This window comes from Plectropomus leopardus, chromosome 15, assembly GCF_008729295.1.
Source record: "Plectropomus leopardus isolate mb chromosome 15, YSFRI_Pleo_2.0, whole genome shotgun sequence".
NCBI classification, from domain to species: domain Eukaryota; kingdom Metazoa; phylum Chordata; class Actinopteri; order Perciformes; family Serranidae; genus Plectropomus; species Plectropomus leopardus.
The window spans coordinates 3411089-3436342 of NC_056477.1; the positions used below are offsets into that span (position 1 = coordinate 3411089).

Genomic DNA, 25254 nt, shown 5'->3' on the forward strand with positions numbered 1-25254 from the left:
GGAAGCAGTCAGTTCTGAGACGTGTCAACTTGCGGTTAATAAATGGACGCAACAGGAACATGTGACTTACAAGAATTACAGATTGCAGATTGTCCTCCTGACAGCTGATTAGACTTTCAGACTGCTTTCAGACTATATGTCAAAGAAAATACTGCATTATTGCATCTATATTTTGTTCAGATTCTGCACTTTTTCCCTGCATACACCATTTTTATTCAAGTGTATAATGAAGGAGAGTGGTTAAGTTTTGCTGTCAGCTGAGAATCTCTTTTGGGGAATTTATGCTCTCAGATAAGCTGAAGACTGAACAAAAGAGGATCTTATACAAGTTGAGTAAATTCTCCCAGCTTGTGAAACTCTAAACCCTCCTGTAGACAGTGAGATATCTGCAGTCTTACAAGTTTAGTGCATCTACACTCTGCGACATGGATCTTAATAAATTTGGGTACATAATCAAGTTTGATGTATGTAGACTGTGAGATGACATCTACTGAATCATCAAAAGAATCACGCTACGACGCATCATGGCACTTTCAGAATTTTATCCCCAGCTGTCTTTGGAGGTTTGGTGTAGAGAAATTACAAAGTGTCACAAACTTAAAATACTGAAGTACCAGACTCTCAAAGATTATCAGTTTTACTGTCTAACTGTAGCTCGTGCAGCAGAGAGCTGATGGTCATGGAGTGAGATTACTCACTGACCTTCTAAATGGGCCGTTTGACACAGCAGCTCCTTTATCATCATGAATAAGTTGACCTACAACAGATACGACTTTATAGATACTTAGAACTCCAAACACTAGTTAGAAAAAGGGTGGAGATGTTGAGATAAAGAATATTTCACAGCTACAAAGATTTTTTTAATTGTTACTATCAGAGCTTCATTATCTGCCTCGCTTTGCTTATCAATGACCTGTCGACGGTCTCTTTAGATCTTATCATCTATAGCTGCTGACTTTTGCCAAGTTGTGGCTATTACATTACAGATTGCATGAACTATGTTTATTTGTGATCAAAAATAGCTCAAGACAGACATCTTTTCCTAACATGAAGTGAACAAGTGAACTCTGGTGACTGGATCGCCAAAAAAAAATGTCCAGGTGTATTACGTGGGTCCAACCTGGTCTCATTCTGAAGTTATCAAATACAGCTGGTTGATTGATGGATTCCATATCGGACATCATAAAAAAGCAATGCTTTCGTGAGACTACGAAGGATTAAAATAGTGTAACTTAAGGAGCTGGAAAGTCTGTATATGGTTGTTGGAGGTGGTGGTGGATTGGTCCAAAAGCAACGGACTAACACCCAGGAAGTCAGTGTTTGCTTTCCACATGAACATAAAACCAAACCATGACAGCTTTTCTTGACCTAACCACGTGCTTCTGTTGCACAAGGAAATAAACATAAATAAAAGGTGTTTTACCAGTCTTGTTCTATTATTTTGAAAAACACTGTATGCATCAACAGATGCAGCCAGGATACCAAGAATGTCATTCATAGACATCAAAAGTCCACTGAACATGTGGTCATATGTGGCAAGTTTGAAGTGAGAACATGTAGGTGCGATAACAAAATTCAGGGAGCCTATCGAGCTGAAGCAACAGCTTGCTGTTATTCCTTGAAAAGGTTGGAAGTGGAGCACTTGTGCAAAGCTTCAACAAAATATATAGCCAATAAGAGTAGCTTTTCAAACAAGAGGCATGCAGCTTGGCCTGTTAAATGAAGCATGGAGCAGGTTAGGATGTCTTCATTGGGGAAAAAAAAAAAAAATCAGAAACAATCTGATGTTCTAACACATTCTCGTCCAAACTCATCACTGGGTACTGCTCTGTTAGTGACCTTACATATGACGTTTTAAGTATCCTTTTGCGTCAGCTGTTTACACTCTGGGACGGCGTTACTGTGATGTCAACAAATTCACATGGTGGGATGACACAGCATGTTGTTATGTTTACACAACAGTCAATGGCAACCAACCGGACTGTCCCGATGGTTGGGGTTAGGCAATGAAGTCACAGTTGTTAAGGTTTAGGCAAAAGAGGCACATTGTACAACATCCGTGAAGTGATCTCTTGACTCCTGCACGAAAGAATGTTGTTCACGGACCCATCCACCTCCACGCCTGTCCACCCTATGAGCACAATCACAGCAGCGTTATTACCTGATGCTGTCCTTCAGTGTTTCATGTGCACGCCACCGGTTCTGTCTGGCTGCATCCTCAAGTCCAGCTGTGCGTCAGCGTAAATAACAACGCCGCCTTGTTCAGGTTAGGCGTGGAAAGTGGCTTTTGATATCGTGCTTGTTCGTCAAAAGTAATGACAGAGCAGTGCTAGTTGACAAGATTGGAGTGATAATGGGCTGAATGTTCGCTTGTTCACTTCACGTCCAGAAGGAGGTGTAATGTTTGGTAACAGTATGTTGACCGACTTATTAGAACACTTGTGCACTGCTTATGTCTTGCTTATGTCTCACTTCCAGTGGGGATTCCCAGTTAGTTTGCATTTAGGTACGTGCAGACACACACACACACACACACACACACACACACACACACACACAAAACTCTTTCTGCCACACAGGAATGTGAACCTCATGCCTTTTTAGCTCCGGAAATATTTCTGTGTTGTTTTTGCCCTTTAAAGCTCATTGCTCAGACACAAACACACACTGATGCATGAACTGCTCACATGCCAAAAACATACACACACAGGCACACGCACGCGCAAACACACACACACACAGCAATTACTCTGTCTACATTAAAACCTGACCTTTTAAACTGAGCAGTCTTCACAGAGAACAGTGTTTATCATCAAACAATGCCACATGTAAGCGATGACTGGACAGAGCTGATGTGAGAGGGATGGAGAGGAGTCTTCGTGACTACTGATATTCCCAATTAGAGTTCAACAGATGAGTATTTACACTTTGCTATCACCTGAAAGAAAGCTTATCAAACACTCTGCAAACACTGTGTAAACCTAACCCTGACCCCTGACCCTCAGAGACACACCACAGCACATGTTAGACCATGCTACCTCCTCATATGCTGTACAGAAGGCTCACATGTGATCTGAGCTCGAGCAAAGAGATAAAAAAGTTTGCAGTCATTTGCTTTACTTTGGCAATTAACAATATACAAGTCTCAATTGAAAAAATGTGTTTCTGATTGGCTGACAGATGTCACTTCAAACACAGTAAATGCTCAGGGTGTATTAGTTTGCAGGTACTTAGGCATCAGGCCGCGTTAGCAATATCTCATGATGTTATGCTGCTTCTCGTACTACGATAACAAGCCAAGAAGCATGGCAGTGGATGGTGACGTAAAAGTGAATGGTGGGATGAAGCAGCATGATCCTTAAGTTTGGCAACCAACGCGGCCTGTCACAATTGTTCAGATTAGGCAAAAGAGACACATGGTAAGGTGTAGGGAAAAAATGTGCTTACCGGCAGTGTTATTACCTGACGCTGTCCTTCAGCATTTCATGCACACACAATGGGTTCCGTCCATCCGTGTATGAACCCAACGCCACCAATTCCATCGAGCCTCGTTCCAGTTGGATGTGGAAGGTGGCTTTTGGCATCATGTTCCTACATCAAAAGCACTGACAAAGCAGTGCTATTTGACAAGTTCGGAGTGAGAACGGCCCGCTGATACACACTTGACAACAATGTCTGGGAGAAGATCAGCTCTGCACTCGGAAAGTAGGCTGTGATATGATGTTGGTTTTGTTTGCTTAGCAACAAATGCAACCTGCGTCTTGGCCCTTGGAAGTTGACACAGAGTTGGCACAAGGGTTGCACCCAGCACCTGACCTCATGTTTGCAGGCAGTTACAGATGGGCCATGTGTCCTCGCTCTATGTGCAATAATGCAGTTTTGATGATACTGTGCCATTCCTAATTTATTATTCTCACTGTACTCAGATAATCATGCTGTGAATCATGCACTGAGTGGGATGTTTATAGCAACTGTTGCTGACAATTCAATGATTCAGGTTTATGCCCAAACAAGGTTTAATAGCAATCTGTTGACACTGCATGACACAGCATTAATGGCTTGTGGACTTTATATTAACTAAGATGTGCAACACAGACTTATGCATAAACAGTATTTTTTTAATATGTTTATGAATAAAAGGTGCACACATTTCGTCTTTCATTCCATTTCTCTTGTTTCTTCCTTTTCGGAACAGAAAGCCGTACATGTCTCCCAGGCAGCCTGTCTCTGTTTATTCCATTTAATAAAGTGCTACTGCCTGACGTCAGGTCCTGCAGCAACGAGCTTTATTAAACACAGGATGCCATTACACATTCTTTTTACTGCATTATGTAACTGAACTTTCAAAAAAGGAGCTCTTTGAGGAGCAACAATCGTCCACTCTGCTTTCTTTTGGAGCACACAGAGACCGAGCTGAAAGGTTTGTATCAGATGTGAAGGCTGATAAGGGTGAGACAGCTTTCAGTAACCTCTTTGTGCCATAAACTCATTACAGTTCATTCACACTCGCAGAAGCAAACAAAGATATTTCTATGAAACAAAGGAGATGGTTTCCACTGGTACAGAACTATTTTATTGTGTGTTATACTCCCGTACCTGAGCCAGGAAAGTTCCCAGCACAGTTAAACCTTGGACACATGCAGGCCGTGTTCTCACTGTCACTCTAAAATCTGCTCTTTCCTGCAGCAGCTGAGGAACATTTAGTCCTGCAGAGCTAATCCTGTACCTGAAACAGCACTTTGTGCCCAAATTTGGGGTAGTGGTCCAGACCACAAACCACATGGTGCCCTGCTAATCATCCATAAGATCCAAAGGAGAAACCTGTTTCATGATCTCCTCTGCCTTTCTGTTGTCTCCAAATAGTGCTTTACTTAACACATTTTTTTTTCCTAAATCAGAAATCAGTTCCTAGCAGTTGTTCAGGTCCTTGTGCGTGAAGCTCGACCCAAGAAACACACATGCAGGTTCTGTGACCGAGCCAGTGCTGGAAACATGGGAACAAGAAGGTCTTTGTTGTTGCTTTTTTATAGTCCCACCTGAAGGCCTACTAGAGTAGAGAAACTACTGTATTTGCATGCGGTTGGCTGTTTACAGAAGTGTTTGTGTCACAGTGGAGATTTAAAGACTTCATAAAGTTGACTGTTTGTTTTTTTGTGTTTTATAGGTAGTATTCCTTCAGCTTTTATTGTTTAACAAATACTTCTAAATGAGCATTTCCTATATCCTTGGAGCCTGAAACCACCATAATTATTTTTTGTATTCTTTGTGATCAATTTTTCAATTTAGTTTTGTATAACAATAATTCATATACACACAGCTGCACCTCGTCCATATGTGGCCACATATTACAAATGTTGCAGGTATTGATACTCCAGAAGGAAAGTTAAACTTTTATTTAACCATTATTTCACTATTTACACTTCCTACTGTGAAAAATCTGAATCTTTTACAAAAAAGGCCTATTTTAGTTCCACATCTTCAATGTACTTTCCTCTCCTGCTACATTGTATCTCTCCTGTCATTTCAGCCACCCCGCTCTGCAGTAACACCTGTGTTCCTGCCATGCCTCGTCACCTGACCTCCCCCGCCCACCTGCACACCTGCTGCCACTTCCCCATCAGCCCTGCAGTATATATACCCACCCACTTCACTCATTTTCCAGCACATTGTCTTATGTTGTTGCTACTAGGTGCTTTTGCCAACATCTCTTCCTGCCTGTTTCTTTGATTTCTGCCTTGTTTGATCTCTACCTGGATAAAGTTTGCTTCACTGTCTGCTGGCAACTTTTGCCTGTTTCTGACCAAGATTAAAACTGAGCCTTGAACTCAACTTGTTTAGTCTCTGAGTCACACTTTTGAGGCCAAACTTGGTAATACTGAACTGTAGCACAAACAGCCAACAGACAAATCTGCAATGTTTGTATCGTGCTCCCAAAACGAGAAGTCTGGATCAGTTTGTGTTTCTGTCTCTTTTGTGTTGCATCAGGTTAGAATTTGTTCTTGAATTTACACAATTACTGGTCTGATTTCTATTAAATTTAGTGTGGATACTCCAACCTGATCCCATCCATTTTCATTATTTTTTGCCACTTGGACACAGCTGGAAAAGCAGTCGTTAAAAAAAAATCAACCAGCTTTGTGAGGCACAAATGCCACAGTGTTGTTTGTTGGACTCAAACACCAATATCCTGTGTCAGAGTACGATGTTCGGACCCATCCACGTCCCCTTTCACCCACCTAAGTGTGTTCTTGAAACTACGTTTGTTGCTCTGAGCATCTAATTATATCGTGGATTGGTTTACATAGCTGGTAGAAAGCCCAGTGCATCTCACATAGATGCTAAACAGTGCCCCTGGTGTCATTACGGAGACACTCGGTGCAATGCTCATGCAGCAATTTTACTACTTGATAGTGAGGCCAGGCTGGATCTTCATCACCTTGTTTACACTTTCCTGAAAAGTGTCGCTGACCTCTCAGTAGCAAAGGCAAAACTAGTGTGATGTGTTATCAGTGGTGGAATGTAACTAAGTAGGTTTACGCAAATATTCTACTTTAAAAAAGTCATTTAAGTTATTGCCTATATTCAAGTATTTGAGGTGTTTTTTAAGTTTAATTTTTATTTAAATTTAAAAAAAAAAAAATTGATGTTTTTATATTTTTACTTTTATAATTTTGAGGTTGTCGGGTTTTTTTCTCATCAAAAATATCAGATTTTTGAATGTTGTTTTTTTTTTTAAACTTCTCTACATTGGGTACTTTTACTTTTAATACTAATTTAATACTTTCACTTAAAAAGCTAAAAGAAGTAGTCCAAACATTGCAGTTCACATCTGAACATGTACTAGTCGACAATCTTTTTTTTCTTTTTCTTTTATCATAGCTTTAATCACCATTAAAATTCACCATGGGCTATCTATTCCTGACTCCACCTTACTTTCTCTTATGACACCACATGTGATAACATGAGTCATGTGTGAGCGCTAATTATAGTTTTACTCTGCGTACGTGGGTGTATTTCTGGTTCACATGTCCCCTCATATGTCTTCATGTCTCATTCATGTACAGACATGGCCATATTCCAGCTCAAAGACACACCGTCTGTTGCAGCGTGCAGCTCTTCAGGCCTCAGCAGACCAACAAGGACTATTTCTATCCTGGTTAACCACCTTCAAGCACTCCTCCACCTCATAGCAGAACAGAGCGTTTGTGCTAATACAGTCACATCCTCACACAACAAACCCGCGAGCCTTTAAAAAAAGCAGCTATAAAATTCTAAATACATCGCAGCTGGTGGACTGTCTCCTGGACAAATCCATTGCTCTTTGTGCCTAATTATTTCCAACACTTTCGACTGTGTAAAACATATTTTCAAATCTTTTGTTGGTTAATTAACCTAAAACTGGAAGTGTTGGCATCATATTCTACGAAAAAAACTGACTGTACTATTTGCATATGTACTTTTTTTTGTTGTTAGAAATTGTATTTAGATATATTTTTGGGGGGACATTTTGGATTTTTGATCCTACAGAAATTCGTTTTGGGCCCACCTCTTTGGTAATATCAAAATCAGATTAAAATAAATGTTCTACAAAATTTTAAGTGTGTTTTCCAAAAATAGCTCAGCACATATAAGCTTTGTGAATGCATGTGAATGCTCAGTCAGTAAAAATATTTCCACCTTCATTTATTCAACACACAACATACTGATCCAAAAGATGTTTAAATGTAGAAACAAAAAGAGAAATATTTCTTTAGCTTGTTCAGACAAGCTCAAGGTCACTCTGTGTCACAAAGAAAAAGAGAGAAATATTAAATGCAGCAAACCACAGCGGAAAAAAAGTGGATGGAATAAAAAGATCATTTTCATTCCCCACTTTGGCAGGTTTTTCATCCTGCTTTAAACTGGATTTTTGATTTTATCCCAGTAGAATGGAAGTAAACCAAAATATTTTCTGCTTCATAAAGTTTGGAAAATCTATTTTCAGAAATTACATGGCGCAACTGGCTTTACAGAGAAATTTCCCAAATACTCAGGGATAATCCTTCGACCTCACTGTGAGGACTTTATATCACTGCAGAACCTCCATTGTTAGAAAGTGCTTCTGATAAAGTACCTGGAAAAGACCCCCTGAGGGTGATCAGTAAAACTAATCAAACACTCTGACACACACACACACACACACACACACGCTGTAATAATACCACCTGTCCCAAATAGCTACTTATCTGTCTGGTCACGTGCTAGAAAAAGATCTGTGCAATGTGAACTTTGACCTTACAACTTAGACAACATGCATACACGCACTTTATACACACACGCGCACACACACACACACACACACACACACAGTCAGATAGAACATAAACAATTTGTTCATTTGTGCAGCCTTGTGTGAAGTCCAGGTACAAGCGCACAAACAAACGTATGCATCTCAATATAAAGTACAAATGAGGAGCTTATTATGCTAACCTTTGTTCAAAACAACACGGGCAGGTAAGCACCAGCATCCACCTGGTCACCTACTTCTCTTTTCCTTTCATACGAGGAGGTGCAGCAAGCTTTTATTTGTTTTGGGAAGAGAACATCCGTCTATTAAGCTCGCTCGCATGCCGTCCTGCAGGTTGTGTCTCTGCTGAGGCTTGTCGGCCCGCCATGTTGCTGAACAAAACACTAATTATATGTTTAGGTTTCACCTGTGTCAGCCTTCAGCTGAAAGTAGGACAGTTGTTATTCTCCTCAAGGTCCTCTGTAAGTATGTCACATTAAATTACTACATTCATTTTGAGATATTACTGATTACTGAAAAACATACTGCAAAAACTCTACAGCACTTAAAATGCCCCCACTGAGTACACTATTTTCCTTTCCTCCACGCTGGGAGCCCTTGCCCTCACCTGAAAAATGTGGACACAAAATAACTGCAAAAGTGGAAAAAAACAAACAAACAAACAAAAAAAAACAATTACAGTGTGACACAAAACGACCAAATAAAACACAAAATTACTTCCAAAAAAATCCAAGTGACCACAAAAAGACACAAAATATCTCAGACACAAAACAACCACCAAAGATGGAAAGGACCTGCAACAGGCAAAACAATCATTTGACAGCAAATGATCAAATAAGATAAGAAACAACCAAAAAGACACACAATTACCTCATTAAGACACAAAATTATCTCAGAGATTCAAAAGAACCAAACAAAGATGCATAAGCAACTACAAAGACACCCAAAATAAATACAGAGGAACACAAAACGACCAAAACAGACACAAAATTTCAACTTTTTCCAGCATCATGTAAATGCATTGACTGTCTCTCTTTCATAAAGGCGCACACAAAATACTCCTCTACAGGCACATTCCATCTTTACGGTCACTGATCCCGCATCGCAAGGGGTCACAAATGTGTTTTTCTTTCTATAAATCCTCTCTGAGTCTTGTCCAATAACCACAGTCAAAACTGTTATTAAGATTGAGCCACAGCCTTCACTACAGCTTGTTATTAAATGCAACTTTTTTGATCTTTTTGCTTTTGCATTTATAATTTTTTATTTTGGAAAGTTATTATGCTGATTCTATAATTGTTTTCCAAATGTATGTCACCTTCTTAATGATCCTTGTTGTACTCTGAATCAATTTTATATGAAAATGCCATCCATAGCTCTAACAGAACAGCACATTTGTGTATATAAAGACAACAATTTGTCCTCAAATGACTCTGTAACTTGTTTAAATCACACTGATTTTGGTTTGTTTTTGTGACCTTACTATGACTGCATGGGAGGATTCTGTCTTAGCATCCTCATTGCATCATTCCAGTCCAGTCACTCTCCGGAGGCAGCCCGGACTCCATTAATATTTGACCAGCGTTGGACTGAGTGCCACGTGAATCCAGCTGCACATTTCTGTCTGGCAATGAAACGATCTGGTAAATAGCTATAAGCTCTGACTTGTGTCGCAACACTGATGCTTCAGGTAAAAAGAGTTGAAGAATGGGCTTGCGAGGTTTCTGATTCATAACACTGATATTTTACTCGATGCTGAACGAAACACAAAAGTTTAATAGAATAAATGAAACACAATTGGACTGATTTAAACCATGTTTTCACCATCTGTTGGTCAGCAGTCTTGGAACCCATTGGTTATCAGTCTGATGACAATAAAGCATCTGGGGGAAACAACGAATAATTCGGGAGATCCGATGTAGCCGGCGGATATCCGGGCCACTTTGTCAGCAGACAAGAGCTTACGTTCTCATGAACGTAAGCTCCAGGTATGCTCCTGTGTCTGCTGTTGATATTATGGGATGACGCAACCAACACCAGGATGTCAACAACAGCACATGATCAGGTTTATGAAAATATCATCGTGTTTTGGCTCCGGGCTCCCATGAGAAAGTCCAGGGTTTGTAGAGGTCTACTACCCCTCCTGATCGGCAGAAAGGGACCTTCAAACTCCTATTATGTTTGTATCAGCAGCATTTCATCCTGATGCCGTCCAATGGCGTATCATATGGCCGGGACAGGTTCCGTCTGCCCGCGTTATCAACTGATGCATCCGGTCCACGTATCATACTGCCTTGCTAGATGCCAACTGACTGACCGCCAGCATATAATAACACTGTGAAAGGTTTTGTCCAACTGCGTTACAAACTGGCAGCCTATCTTCCCACCACAAGAGGTGACTTTTGGCATTGTGTTTAATGCTGAAATATGACAAAGCGGCAGTATTTGACACTTCCTGAATGACATGTGTGCGGGCTGGTTATCAGGGCCAAGACGACTTCTTCTGCACGCTGTTCATAGCTCACAGTTAGTTTAGCAGACGATGAGCAATGGGTTCCCAGATTGCAATTCAGATGATTGTCAACACTAATCGAACAACAAACACAATGCTTCCGATACCAAAATCTCTTACTGTTGCCCTCAGATTTGCGCACATTACAACATGAGTAAGGATAAGCTTTTGGCATAAAAGACTCGGTATTTCCTTAATTCTTTGCTGTCATACCTTTTGAATTCACAAAAAGGAGAAAGGAATGTAAACAGGAGAAGGAAATGAGAGTAAGACATGCAATAACCAGAAAGTGAGTAATGTAGAAAAACAGCAGCGACATACGTATGTAAGCAAAGGGAATGAAAAACAGAAAGATGGAGGGTTGGAGAGAAAGAGGCGGTGATCCATCAGGAAATTACAGGTATTAAAGGAATGTGGTTCCATCAGCCAACAGGTGGAGATGAGCTGTAGCCTGGGGGGGCAGGTTGAGTTCAGGACGAACCTGTCTTTTGAAGCTGATATGGGATCAGCTTTTCCATTTTCCACAGTAAACCCCACAGTGAAAAGTGGAGGTCCACCAGGTCAGACTCACTGCTGAAGATCAAGCTGGAATATATGTTCACTGTATAGCAGATCCAACAAATGAAAAACTGATATGTATATACGAAAACACATATTAGAACGAAACTAGTAAATTAAGAAAATTACTTTTTAAAAACCTAGGGGAAAATTTCTTGGGAAATTAAGAAAAAAAGCTAGTGAAACGTATTTACAGCTAATGTTCATAATAACATATTCTAATATTCTATAATTTTATTTTAATGATTTTTTAAGCAATTTTTCATGTCTATGTATTTATTTACTAATTTTCTGCAATTCCTCTGTACTTTTTACTAATGTCTTGATATTTTTCTTTATTTTTCTTTATTTTTGGCGGAAATTTTCTTCTTCCCATGTTTGCTCAGGTTTCAAAGGGTTAACCTACCATATAGGATGCTCCGGGTTCTGCAAGTTGTCCCATGTTTAGAGAAATGTTATTTGTTTCTTTTTATCAATACATTCCCATGACGAGTCATGACTTTCAAAGAACATCCACAGAACGGAGGCCAAGGCTTGAAAACTTGGTGAAAAATAACAGAAAATATAAAATTAAAAAATACTCCTAAAGTAGCACTATAAACCGTAAAAATGTTATGTCATGGGTGGTGTTAGGTGCTTTGGGTAAAGATTTGCTATATGTAAGATAAATAGCCAAAAAGGCCCTGTTAAGCCTGTGCTTAAAGAGTTAAACTTTATCATATAAAGCAGGAATTTTCAGGCTTCAGAGGGTCATCCCAGTTCAGCCGGAGGGTTTCCTTTGTGCATGCCAAAGAAAGGGAGTGAGCATTCTTCCTGCTGAATATGAATCCAGCATGGTCAGCAGCATGCACAATTGAAATGAGTCTGAGGAAGCAAAGAAAAAACTGCTGCAGGCAACTGAGGCTTCTGCTCTCGTCCTCGCTCCAAATGTACAGTAAACAGAGGGTTTTGCATTATTGTGATAACTTTCCAGTAAAGTGTGTTTCAACTGTGGAGTCTGTATGTTGAAGTCAACTAATTATTAATTTAAGGGTTTTTGTAAATTAAGGGAAGCTTTGCAGGTCATAACTTCGAAATGCATGAGTCAGATTGTGTGTGCACAATACATTTGCATGGAGAATCAGGATTTTTGCATGTGCAAGATTTTTTTTTCTTATTAATGGTTGTGTTGGTGGCTCTAGCATGCTTGAGTGCATTGTTCAGGTTAACTCTGAACTGACCTACTGATGACTGGTCACACTGTTGTGAGTTTTTTTTTTGTGTGTTTTTAACTCTGTGAAACCTGAATGGACATCTGTTTTTTTTTTTTTTGCACTACAGAAGCTATTTAAGCCTATGAAACCCAAGCATATTGATTTGATTTCTTTTAAATAAAATGGGGGCGAAAGGCAAACAGAAACTGCCAAAAATTGCGAGAAATTAGTAAAAGGTGACAAGAACATGCCCTGAAAATTACTTTTTAAAAAGGAGGGATTAAAAAACTCTATATATAAAATCATTAAAATTCCATTTTTTTGAATTTGTAGATTTATTTATTTATTTTTCAATTTCAGGCTCTTACTGAAAATCACTGTTTTCTTTGTATGTTTCAAAATAAAAGCTCTCAGGGAAAGGTAATGCATTACGCTTCCACCCTAAACATCTGTAATGCTTTTATTGTGAAAAAGATGGAGGGGGTGTTTATTTTGTAATAAAACTTACTGGATCAAAATCAAAAGTAAAACCACTAGTAGTTGCGTTAATTATGTATTATATATAAAATAACACATAAAAACAGGAAATGCATAAATAAAGTCTTGTAAAGTCTTTGTATAACAGCTGTTCTCAAATAAAAGCCTTTTTTTTTGTTCAGCTAAGTAAAGGCTCCTCCCACTGATTATTTATTAACATGCATAAATTATTGATGTAACTCTGATGTTTGTAAACACAAGTTTGCTCTAATGTTTACAAACATCACTTATGTAATAAACCTCTAAGAGCAGCAATAATCGTGAATAACTTGTTGGTTTGTTGTTATGTTTTAGTCACAGTTCGAATGGACCTGTTGTGTTTTTAACTTTTATACTGGTAAACTGATTAAATTTCGACAACTATCTGTCATTTTATTCATATCCACATTTATGTGCTGTTTTTAATATACAAATTGAGCTGGAGCTTTTACCAGCATTTCACTGAAATCATATTTTGTGTTTTCATATGAAAAAATTATTTGTACTTTGTAAAAGACTCTAAGTTAAAAAAAGAAGCAAGAAATGTATAAATAACTGATAAAAAATACTGAAAAGGAAATCAAAATGACAATTTTTCTGGGATTTTGTTTTGTGTGTGTGATTATCATTGTATGTGTATAATAAATATTTTTAAATATCTAAGCACATGCGCTATAACACGGAATAGGTTTTTCCTGATTCGTTTTTCTTTAAAAATGAATTCAAACATCATAGTGTGCAAAAACAACCAAAAACTTTCATAACAAAAGTGTCGGAAGTCATGAATATTTTAACACAAATATAGAAATTTATTTCTGATTGAGAAGTACAGGACTCACACCTTCAAGTTATACAAAATGCTGGGGCACAGACCTTTCTTCACAGTGAGGAAAAAAAATAGATTCTTTCATAAAAGAAAAATCTTAATTCCAGCCACACATACTGTACACTCATTACAGAATTGCACTTGTTAAAACAAGCAGATACACACATTCGATCTTCGATCATTCTCAACATACTATAACCGCCGAAATTTCCCAACATCTTCCCTGTTCGAGACAACCAATCACGTGCAGAGTCTCTCTCTTGTGACACCTCTGTTGTTATAGCAGCTCGGCTTCGCAACAAACTCACCTCAACATTACATCATCAAAACATTTTGTCATCGGAAATGTGCAATTTACATGGAGGGAAAGAAAGGGCTGCATGACTCAAAATCTGAAATTAAGGCCATTTTGAATAACGCTTAATTATTTGCTCATTATAGGGTGCAAGAGTTTAGTGTGCATTTTTCATTAGGTATAAATCAGCTGAGTTTCTCTAGAGAAGCATTTTGTCGCCATGCACTCCCCACACTTTCCCTTCAATATGAAGGACTTAATCAGCTCCATTCCCACTTCTTCCGTTTACAGACATCACATTGAGTAGGACGTCTTAATCAGTGCATATTTAACCAAGATATCAGGCCCTATTTGTTGTGGGCTGTACAAATACTCTGTATTTTAGTGGGCAGGCACTCTGAGAAGGCACATTAATATTTTACAAAAGAGGAATATGTGAAACATGATAAATTTTTTTCTATTTATCCCTCATCCTCCAACCACAGGTCATTAGGTCTCTCAGGCCGAATGACCAGGATACAGCAAAAAGCAGGTCAGTTGAGCACTTTACAGTTCGGTTTCTGTCTGGTTTGTACACCGCCTCTGCTAAAAAAGCAGAGCTTGTTTGCTTCAGTTTACTGTCTGGCTGAAAGCCAGTCTAAGCTCAAACCCGAAGCTGGATTTGCACTGAATGCCCCGTCAGTGTCTGTTATCTCGTTTCAATGCCATTTCAGCAAACATTCGGATGGTTTCACCAATAAGGCACAGTGTTATCGATCTGACCCCAACTCTGCCAGCCGGGAAAGAGTCCGCTTGACATGCGAGGGCTGCCGAACTGATCGAACTCCATCTCCAGCACTTTCACACCCCCGTTTTTGTGCTCGGATGGCTTCTTCTGCTCAACAGAAGTTAGGGGCGCCGTATTGTTCAGGTCCTCTCCGTTCCAGCCGACGTGCTTGAGGACGTAGTTCTTGCCGTCGTTATTGTCCCAGAAGGTCTGGCCCTGGGCTTTGTAGCAGATGCAGAACTCGACACGGTTCGGAGGTGGGATGTATGTGGGCAGCTCCAGCACGAATGCAAAGGTGTCAGAATCCTGACAGCCGTAGACGTTGTTCATGAAGGTGCAGTCAACGTCAATGAAGGTGGCCCATGAGTCGAAGGTGGCGCGCAACTGCACCGACTTCTCAAACCCCATGTTCCGGACCTTGACGGTGCCGGTTAGCGATCGTTCCTGCAGCGAGCAGTTCTCCAAGCAGACCGAATTCTGAATCAGGCGGTTCCGGAAATCCAGGTAGTCAGCTGAGGGCTGTTTAAAGTCCAGCACCAGGCTGCGCACCGCGCTTATCTTTAGATCCATTGTGGCTGTTTCCAGGTCTGTCATGTCAAACTGCAGCTCCTCGCTGATTCCGCGACGCTTGTTTTGATATGGCTCGTCGTCAAACTTGGAGAAGACGTGGATGGCAGTGAGTGACATTCCCTTCGTGTCTGCGAACACCACCTTCTTCTTGCCGGCCTTGTTGGTGTTCCAGCCCACACAGCCTCCATCGTCCACTGCTTTCTGCTGGTTGCTGAGGCAGGGCCTCAGGGGCTTGTAGAGCTGCTGGTTGTGGCTAGTGGTCTGGTTGACCCGGTTCCTGGTCCTCTGGAGCTCCTCATAGGAGCTGAGGAAACCTCGCAGAGGAGGCGGAGAGTGGCTGATGTAGAATCTCATCGCCACGTCCATCGGCATTACTGGGCCCGGCATTGCTGATGGACTGAAAGACCTGAGCACGCTGAGGGAGGGAGAGGGGAAGAGACAGTGCGAGGTGAGAGGGAGGGAGAGAGAAAGAAATTTGAGGTGGAAAAGAAAGACAGGGGAAAGAAATTAGAACAGCAGCTTCACTTTTTCTGACTTTTAGAAAGTTCTGCTGGGATGTAACATGTTACTTCTGCAATCAGCAAGATGCCAAAACTTTACAATTTCTACACAAAATGTCCCTATCTAAAAACCATAGTTCAACTATGCAGATTCAATTTAAACATGAAGACCTAAAAACGATACAGATCTTCAATTTTACATTTCAGCATGTCATACATCACTTTTGTAAAACTCTTTCTGATTCTTACCTTGCAGCACTCATGGAATAAAGAAATGAACGGCTTCAAGGAGAAAAGATCTTTTAGAAAATCTTTCTGTCCTTTTGACTTCTCTCTGCAGAACAGCTTGTTCTATAAGCGCATGCTGCCGTCACGCCTCCTTTTCTTCCACCTCTCTCTTGCTCTTCCTGCCTTTCAGTGCTCGGGTTTGCTCAGCACTCTGGGATTTCAACTGCCACATAGAGACAATTTGCATATGCTGTCATATGGTCCCTCAAACAGCCAATGAAAAGTTAGTGGAACTCCTCGCCAACCAATCAGCACAAATTTGGTCTGGATGGCAGCCAGCTGATAGGGGAGTGTCGCCTGCATGGGCCTCATGGTTGGGATGCCTCAGGCTGTTGCCTCAGCTGCTATTTGAGAAACATGATGGACCCCTGCTGGTGTCAGAGATGCTCTTCACTTAGTCACCGCAGACTGCTGCTTAGGGCCTCTGGCTCCTCATGACTGGGATTCCCACATCGGATCACAGCAGGATTATTTCTGCCACAGTGACTTTGTCACTGCCTGGCACAAAGTTGAACTCATTAAAAAGATGTTCTGTAGAGGAATCCTAAAACAAATCACAATTATGAATAGTCTTACATGATGGCACTTTTCGGTTTTAAAGTTACTCTTTAATATTATGCCCAGAAAACATAAAGCAGTTGACTTTTAAAACCCAATTTGTAAGTGATGCTTTTATAGAACATGGACTCATGGTGCTCTTTTTGAGATATCCATCATTTTTGCTCTCTTTAACCCTTTCAAACCTGGAATTGCATCACTTTCTTGTGCTGCTTTTACAGGTACTTAAACTTTTGAGCAATGAGCAAACTGGCTTAATTTCTTTCATAAACACGGAAAAGAAGGCAATGAGGAACTTGGTCAGAAATGTTCCAGAAATTGCACGAAATCAGTAGATTTAGAAAAATATTTGAAAAAAAGCCAGGGAAGATTGTTTAGAAAACTACATTTTCAATTATCATAATGACATATTTAAAATGATTTTACATAGTTGTTATAATTTTATGCACTTTTTTCATGTAATATTCTTCCTTTTTTTTAATATTCTTTCTTTTTTGTGCTAATTTTCATGTAATTTTCAACAAATTATTACTTGTTAATTGCCGTCTGCCGTTGTTTTTCAAAGAAATCAAGCCGATTTGCTCAGGTTTCAAAAGGTTAACCATTCTATAGTGATAGCCAATTACCTTTAAAAAATGCTTGATGTTTTACCTTTCGGGTTGGAATTCAATTTATTGCTGGGTCAGTACATTTGTGGATTTACAAGAAAAAGAAAAGCACTCAAACATTTCTTTATTTTCCTTAACATCCCAAACAAAACATTATTTAAAAAATAAAGACAACTGAAAAGTCAGCAGTGAGAAATTCCTTATATAAATACCAAAAATAAACTTTGACCTAAAAGAAATGTCACATTGACACGAATCGTGACTTCTGAAATGTGTTTTGCAGTGTTACATAATGAGGGTGATGAGTTGATCAGATGTGATGCATCTGATGGCTTTTTTAACACCTCAAGTATGAATAAAATAATTATTGATGTCACTTTGAACCCACACACTTGTCTCAGTCTTGGTCTTACCAGGATGTCAATGCAAATCAGACTCAAACACATTTGATATGAGAAAAAAACTTTGTTTAAACGAGTGGTTACCGAAGACTTTAATACTTAGATTATGTACATTTTGAGGATGTTCAGTGAAATATACCCATGCCCAACATGCCCATAATTTTTTTTAAAAATCTACTTAAAAAGTAAAAGTTGAAGGTTTCAGGTTCCTTTTCTCGGTCAGAGTTGTTTTGACTTCTGTACATGTTGACAAAAGTGCTATTTTTAAAAGCCTGTTTGCTTTATTGATTCTCAGCTGTGAGTTAAACATTATCCTCACAAACATCAAATGGAGCCGATTTTATTTGGAGAATGACGGCCAATCAGGGAAGTTTCTTCACATCTGACAGGAAAGGCTAGATCCAAATCATCCTTTCTAATTTTAATTTGTGTACCAGACAACAATTGACTCAGTCACACTGTGAAACCTCAGTTTAGGGTCATTATGTGTCAGGGGGCTGCATTTTTTGGAAACAAGGCTGAGAGTTAAAAGCTCTGTTTGTGCCCCCTGGAGGCCGCACAGTTTCATGACTCAGGGATCCTGTTTCTGTCTTTCTTTCTTTAAATCTAACTCTAAATAATTTCATTGTCTTCAGAGTTTATCTCAACATAGAGTCAGAGGCAGACTGCTTTCTGATCTCTGCAAATCTCCAGGTCAGAGGTCATCACTGATGAGTTTCCCCCCTCTGCTCTGCCTCTGTGTACCTCTGGATCACCTGCAGGGAGACTTTAGACTCCAAGTGCTAAACATGCCACTTTCACATGCTCATAAAGACAACAGGCTGTGTTTTTTACAGCTGTGGTTGCCAAAATCAATGTCAACAAGGCCTCAGAGTTGCATCAGAGAATATATTTCTTTATTTAGCAGTAACTAAGTAACCTCAACAGACATAGAATAATGCTGTAAAAAACAATTAAGTCAAAACAAAACCTCATTTATATAGCACTTTTCATTCAAGGTAGAAGCAAAATGTGCTCAACAGAGTGAGTTTGAGGCTGCAGGTTCAAAACAAAGCCGACGATTGACCATAAAAGTGAATCAAACCAAAACTAACAATAAAACCTCATAAAATAATAATTTAGATGAAGGATTGAACAAAATATACAAAGTCATGAAAATCAGACCTGATTAAAAAAAAATGTTGAAATTCAATTAAATAACAATATAAAAGAAGAGTATTAAAAGAGAATAATTCCTAAATAAATAAAATAACTAAAAACAGAATAAAAATAGATATGTAGTCTAAAAAATGACAATACAAGTAAAACCAACAAAATAAAATAAAAAATAAGCCAATAAACTAAAAACAAAATACACAAATAAAATAAAATAAAATAGTTGAAACAGAGGGTAACAGGGTAAATAATAAAACATTTCAATACATAGAAAACAGGCTTAAAAGAAGACAAATACAGTAAATATGACTTATAAAGAGACCTTGGTTGTATTAAAGTTATAAAATAAATTTTAGATATTTAGACATACTGTATTTCACATCATGTTCTTTTGAGAGACATTTGGTGGACATGTCCTGTCTCCAAGGATTAGCTGATCATTTTGGTGATAATGCAAATACGGGTTTTCCAACATTGGCTGTTTACGCTCACTGAGCTCTAACTGTCATGCAGTGCTCATGTGGTCACTCCCAAGTTAGAAGTCTGGGATTTCAAACAAAGGTTAAACAGACTAAAATTCATACTTGGGCAACAGATATTCAAGTCAGGACGGCCTGAAGTTAAGATCAGATCAGTTATAAAAGGAAGGATATGACAATATCTGGGCGGAGTGCTGCAGTTACCATCTGACTCAGAAGATGTTACCTCACAGCTTGTTGCATTTTTCTGGTTGTGGGTGTTTATCAGAAACAGTCTTACACAAGAATATGATTTATCTTAAACAAACAAATGAAAGCTTTTGTCATGACACAATTCGTAACATATTATATTATACAATACAGCAAATTAATCTCTCCATCTAGATACATAACGTACATACATTTAGCCATTTTACATTTTATTTAAAAAAATTCTCCGATGCTGTCCGGCTCATCCCAGATGGGCCACTTTCCTGGCACCTGATAATGTGTACTCACTTTTTTTATCTGATTTTTACTCAGAGCTGAATGTCTCCTCCTTCTCCTGAATAAACAGACCCAGTGATTCAACACATAAAATAAAGCAGCTTAACATAAAAAAAAACTGTGTTTTGCCGATGCTGCTCATTGGTTAAAACTTTCATGGCCGATGTGAAAACGTACAAACAGATTAAAGTCCATTTCTGCCAATATATCCCCCTAAATTCTTCACACTGGACCTTTAAATGATGAAGTGTTTGGTCCATAAAAAGTCACAAATAGTGAAATGAACTAAGGTAACATCTTCTATTTCTTTTGTTCCACCAACAGTAAAAAACCAAAAACAAAAAATAGATAAATAATAATAATAATAAAACTGTATTTATAGTACTCGCATTTGAGAACCAGATTATAAAAAATGATATTTACCCTCATAAAAATACATTTAAAAAAGTTAATTTCCTGGCTACTTTATCCATCAATGTTTATCACTTCTTTGTCTTCTAAACCCATTTACTTTAGAACAGGAGGCCCGAGTCCAGTAAGCACTGAGGGGAAAAAGGCAGGTAAAGAGCCATGTCCTCACAGACATCATTAATACACATAACAATACCAAATCTCAAGTGAACAATGGATATGTTGTATAAAAGCCAGTAATCATAAAAGAAAATGTTTAGCTCAGTTTTATGCTTCCTGTCGGAGCTTTTCACATTGCATTTAATCTCTCTTTCTCTCTTGCAATTTAAATTCAGTGACCTTTACTGGCTCACCTGGCCACCTGTGCACATATTGCTAAAGAAATACAAATGTGAAGCGGGGACGATAAACCGTAAAAAGCAGAGATTAGCAATAAGATCAATATTTGTAATTATTTACACTGTTGCATCACTGCGCTTCAGATTGCAACATATCAAACAAAAAATGTTTTTATCATGAAAAAAAGAGAGAAACTTTCAAGCAGTTGTGCTGCACACATTCACAAAGTCAATAATAAATTCAGAGTAATGTATGAACTGTATTAGTTTTAAGGTACTTGTACTTAAAGGTCCGATGTGTATCTTATGGAGGGATACACTGGCAGAAAAGGAATATAGTATAAAAAGTATATTTTCTTTAGTGTATAATCATCTGAAATTCAAATTATTATTACTTTTTTTTCTTATCCTAGAATGAGCTGTTTAAATCTGCATAAGGAGCGGGTCCTTTTCCGTAGATTCAAACATGCTTCTACAGAAGCCCGGAAAGGACAAATCAAACACTGACTCTAGATTGTTCCATTTGTGTTTCACATCAGATATCAATGAAAAAACACCATTTTTTTTAAAGGTAAATCTACTTCATTCTGCGTTTTTGATGGTTTAGAAAACCAAATCTGTTTGTTTTGGAGGGGAGGAGACCTCTGCTGAAAATACAGTTTCTACAACAATGAACCTAATCAGGAGAAGTTGGTTGCATCTGTAGTCCTCACAGCCAATAAATCCCCCTAAATCCCTTTAGATTTTATACACTACACCTCAGATTTTAGATTTTTTTCTGTAACATAACAATAATATTAAATAATTTTGTTCAGTATATAACCCTTTGAAATCTTAGCAATTTGAATACTTTTTTTTCAAAAACATGTAAAGAAGGCAATCAGCACCTTAACAAGAAATGAAGCCAAAATTAGCAAGATATTTATAAAAAATTAAAAGTAAACTTCCTGAAATAAAAAAATGACCGTAAAAAAACTACAATAAAATAATAAAATGAGAAATATAATGAATGACGATATTTTTTTCTGTAATCAAATTTTAAAAATCATAATAATAATAAATATAAATTTAATTTAGTTTATACATTTCTTTATACATTCCTTTCTTCTTTATATTTTTCATTTGTCACTTGAGAATTTTCTTTTTTTTCTTTTACATTAGTTTAATGTCATTTCTTGCCACCTTTTAATCTTTTTTTTTTTTTTGCAAAGTTGCTACTTGCATTTTTTCCATGTTTTTGAAAGAAATCTAATTTCAAAGGTTTACATTCTTGTGAAAGATGTCTGAATGCTGTACAAGAAAATTGATGTCCATCCAAGTTTTAAAGGGTTATTTTTGTAAATTTCTGGTACAACTTACTTTGCAGATGTATACTTTGTCTCAAAAATGTAATAATTTCATTACCACCTGGACAAATCACAGACTAAAATTTGCATTAGTATTGTCTTTTTGATACTTAACATTCACTGATTATACTGTATTTTGTAATGGCGTTTAGTTATACCATGGTATTGCTACACTTCACTCTGTCTAAACAGCTTCATGTTCCAGATTGATAATATTGATTTTGTGGAATGATCTAATCTAGGAATCCACAACAGGGAAGACAGTCTGTGCAAACATCACAGAAAACGTTCTTCTCACGCTGTTTGGAAACATCAGTGTTACAACAGAAACCTGTCAGACGGCGGGAAGGTTGTGACAGTTTGGTAAACAGAGAGAGAGAGAGAGAGAGACAGTGAAACACAGAGAGAGAGACCCTGTAACACTGTTGGCTCTTGCGGGATGTTGTGGCTGCCAGTTGGCATGGTTACCACTCACGTAGCAACCAGTTGATGGCCTACAGACAAAAGGGATCAGGAGAGGCCATAAGGGGGAGTGATTGGCTGACAGCTGTCACATGACCTGCATTTCTCCTAGTGTTGGCAGCTCTGACGTTGTCTTCGACTCTGTTTCCCACAAGCACTCAGGTCCAGCAGAGCAGAGTGTAATGTCAAGCATACCTGTAAGATAGCCAGAACAAAAATAGTCCCTTGCATGTGTTATTCAACTCCATCTTAATACATTCAGGTCATTACAATGAGAGTTATGGAGATCCAGTTTATAGTGAAGGTCAAACCGTATCAGTCAAGTCAGTGTTGGGTCAAAAAAACTGAAATTCAAAGTTTTTTGCAGTTTTATAAGTGTTAGCGGAGGGCTGCAAACTTTAGGCTGCATCAGTGAATTATAACTGATCAAACAAGAGAAGTGTTCTTGCAACACATAACTCTTGAAGAATTGAGCAGATCGTCCAGAAGTTTTGAATCCACAATTCCTCTGTGAAATCATGGACTATCAGCTCCCAGAAATCCCTTATATATTGTTGCACTGCTTGCGTTTGAGGAGCAACCGTGCAGCCGACTTGTTGAGGTTCGGATGTTTGGACAGTTAAATCATTCCACACACAGACAGCTATAAAGCAGGTGTTAATGGAGCTGATGGGATCACATTTCACTGGAGTTGTACCTTCCATGTGACAAATAAATGATTGATTGACTGATTGAAATCCTGCAAAACCATTTAGTTTTGAGGGGTTGTATTTCTGTTTTATAGAAACCAACTTCATTTTGAGTGATATTTGGGAGCATTCTGAACTATACTGAGTATTAATGTACACATTCAACTGAATTTAATTCATTTTGGACAGACACCGGCTTCCAGGCAGCTGAGAGACACACTGGCTGGAATACAATAGACACTAAAAATACACATTTATTCTACTTATTGTGAGGTCAGTTGGCTAGAGAAGCTTAACAACTACAGAAATAGAGCACAGGCAGATCAAACGGGTCAGACTGCTGCATGCTCAACATGAGTGATACGAGGCGCTAACTGTCGGATTTAGATGACAGACATTAAGCAGGAGGAAGTAACAAGCACTGCGGGGAAAGGGAAGACATTGGATTTCACATTGTAATTGTAGGTGTCAATGTAATTTTCAATAACCACACAATGACACGCTAACCGTAACCAGTGAGCTACCACACAAGCCAAACACTATTCTCTGAACCTGCGGGAGACATCGAATTAACCAAACAGCCATCATCTGTGCGAGCTCTTGCATAAGCAGATTGGTTTCAGAGGTAGGGACGGAAAATAGAAACCTCAGTCAGTCATTAATTTGATTGTGTTGCAGCCAAAATAAATGTTAAACATGACTCTGCACAGTGGCAGCAGGAGTGGCCTAACCTGATTATATAACTGTGTTTGAGGGAGGGGTAGATCAAAAAAGGACAAATTTAGACGTGTTTTCAAACATGAATGTAGACTCTAATGATCAAAAGACAGACTTCATGTCTAGTCACACATCGACATTCAAAGCTGTCAAACTACTGCAGCACTGCAGCAGCCATGAGCTGCAAAACGACACTGTTAAATGCACAAAATGTTCAGTTGTTTTGCTCTTATTCCAAAGCCGTTTGCATGGCTGCTGAAAGTGAATATTCCACTCATACTAGTGTGTACATGCAGCCGTGCACACTATGATTAATCTGCCCAAACAACATCACAACAAACTATGTGAAAGTTGAACCGCTTTTTTTGCATCAAACTCTTTTTTTCCTTCAACCACCTTCCTGCAAAGATGGAAGACGAAATATTTAAGCACATCCAGTTAATATCAAAGTTTGTTCAAAATGTTTAAAATGCGGGCATTTATTTCTGGCATGCATCTCTACACAAGCCCTATTGGCTCATTGGTTCATGTACAATGCTTCAATGACAACTCACAGAGCTGACTGTAAACGGGCTGCAGTTAAAAAAAAAACACTTGAATTATTCCAAATGTGCTGTATACTAGCTCAAATAATGCTAATAAAACCCACATAACAGTGGTGTATCCCACATGTCTCAGTCAGACAATGCTTAATTTAAAAAAAGGCCTTATTTGAAATATCTAAGCAGAATATATTGTTAAAATGATCCATATCAATTTCAGTATATTGTTCTATGATAATAATTGTAATGATTTTGCTTTGGTTTTGGTTTTGTTGTATGATTTTGTATGTGTTCTCTCCTCTGTGTGTGTGTGTGGCCGGCTCCTCCTGCAGCAGCAGATGAGGCATACCTGACTCCACTCAGCTCATCAACCTGCCAATACAAGCCTTGTCATCACTCCACCACTCATCATAAATGGTTATTTTACTCTTCACATTCAAATAAAGTTAACTGTGCAGGGAATGTGGGTTTCAAGCTGACCCAAGGTAACCCTGGATACACACTACATGTTAACAAACAAGTTTTTAATGCAAACTAACAAATGTTTTTGTCTGAACTAACAATGTAATTGCTGTGCTCATGCACACAACAGCAGCAGGCTGCATGCACAAAGAGTGTTCAAATGCCAAAAACAAGATCTAATGTGAGCTGGTAAGACTTGGTAAAACTTGTAATGCATTTTGAATTACAAGTTTAACAAGTTTTATGTCCACCATGAGAAAGACAAAAAAGGCTTCCATCACAAAAAGAT

The 25254-nt window shown here is 38.6% G+C and overlaps 1 protein-coding gene across 1 annotated transcript; it reads right to left on the bottom strand.

Annotated features, from left to right (window-relative positions):
- Positions 1–13852: 13852 nt before the first annotated feature.
- Positions 13853–16441, bottom strand: LOC121954512 (protein phosphatase 1 regulatory subunit 3C-B-like). The gene is made up of 2 exons (XM_042502056.1): positions 16273–16441; positions 13853–15938 (listed from the first exon to the last, which is right to left on the bottom strand). Exons 1-2 carry the CDS (start codon positions 16284–16286, stop codon positions 14918–14920), a joined length of 1035 nt encoding a protein of 344 aa, XP_042357990.1. The 5' UTR covers positions 16287–16441; the 3' UTR covers positions 13853–14917.
- Positions 16442–25254: the final 8813 nt, after the last annotated feature.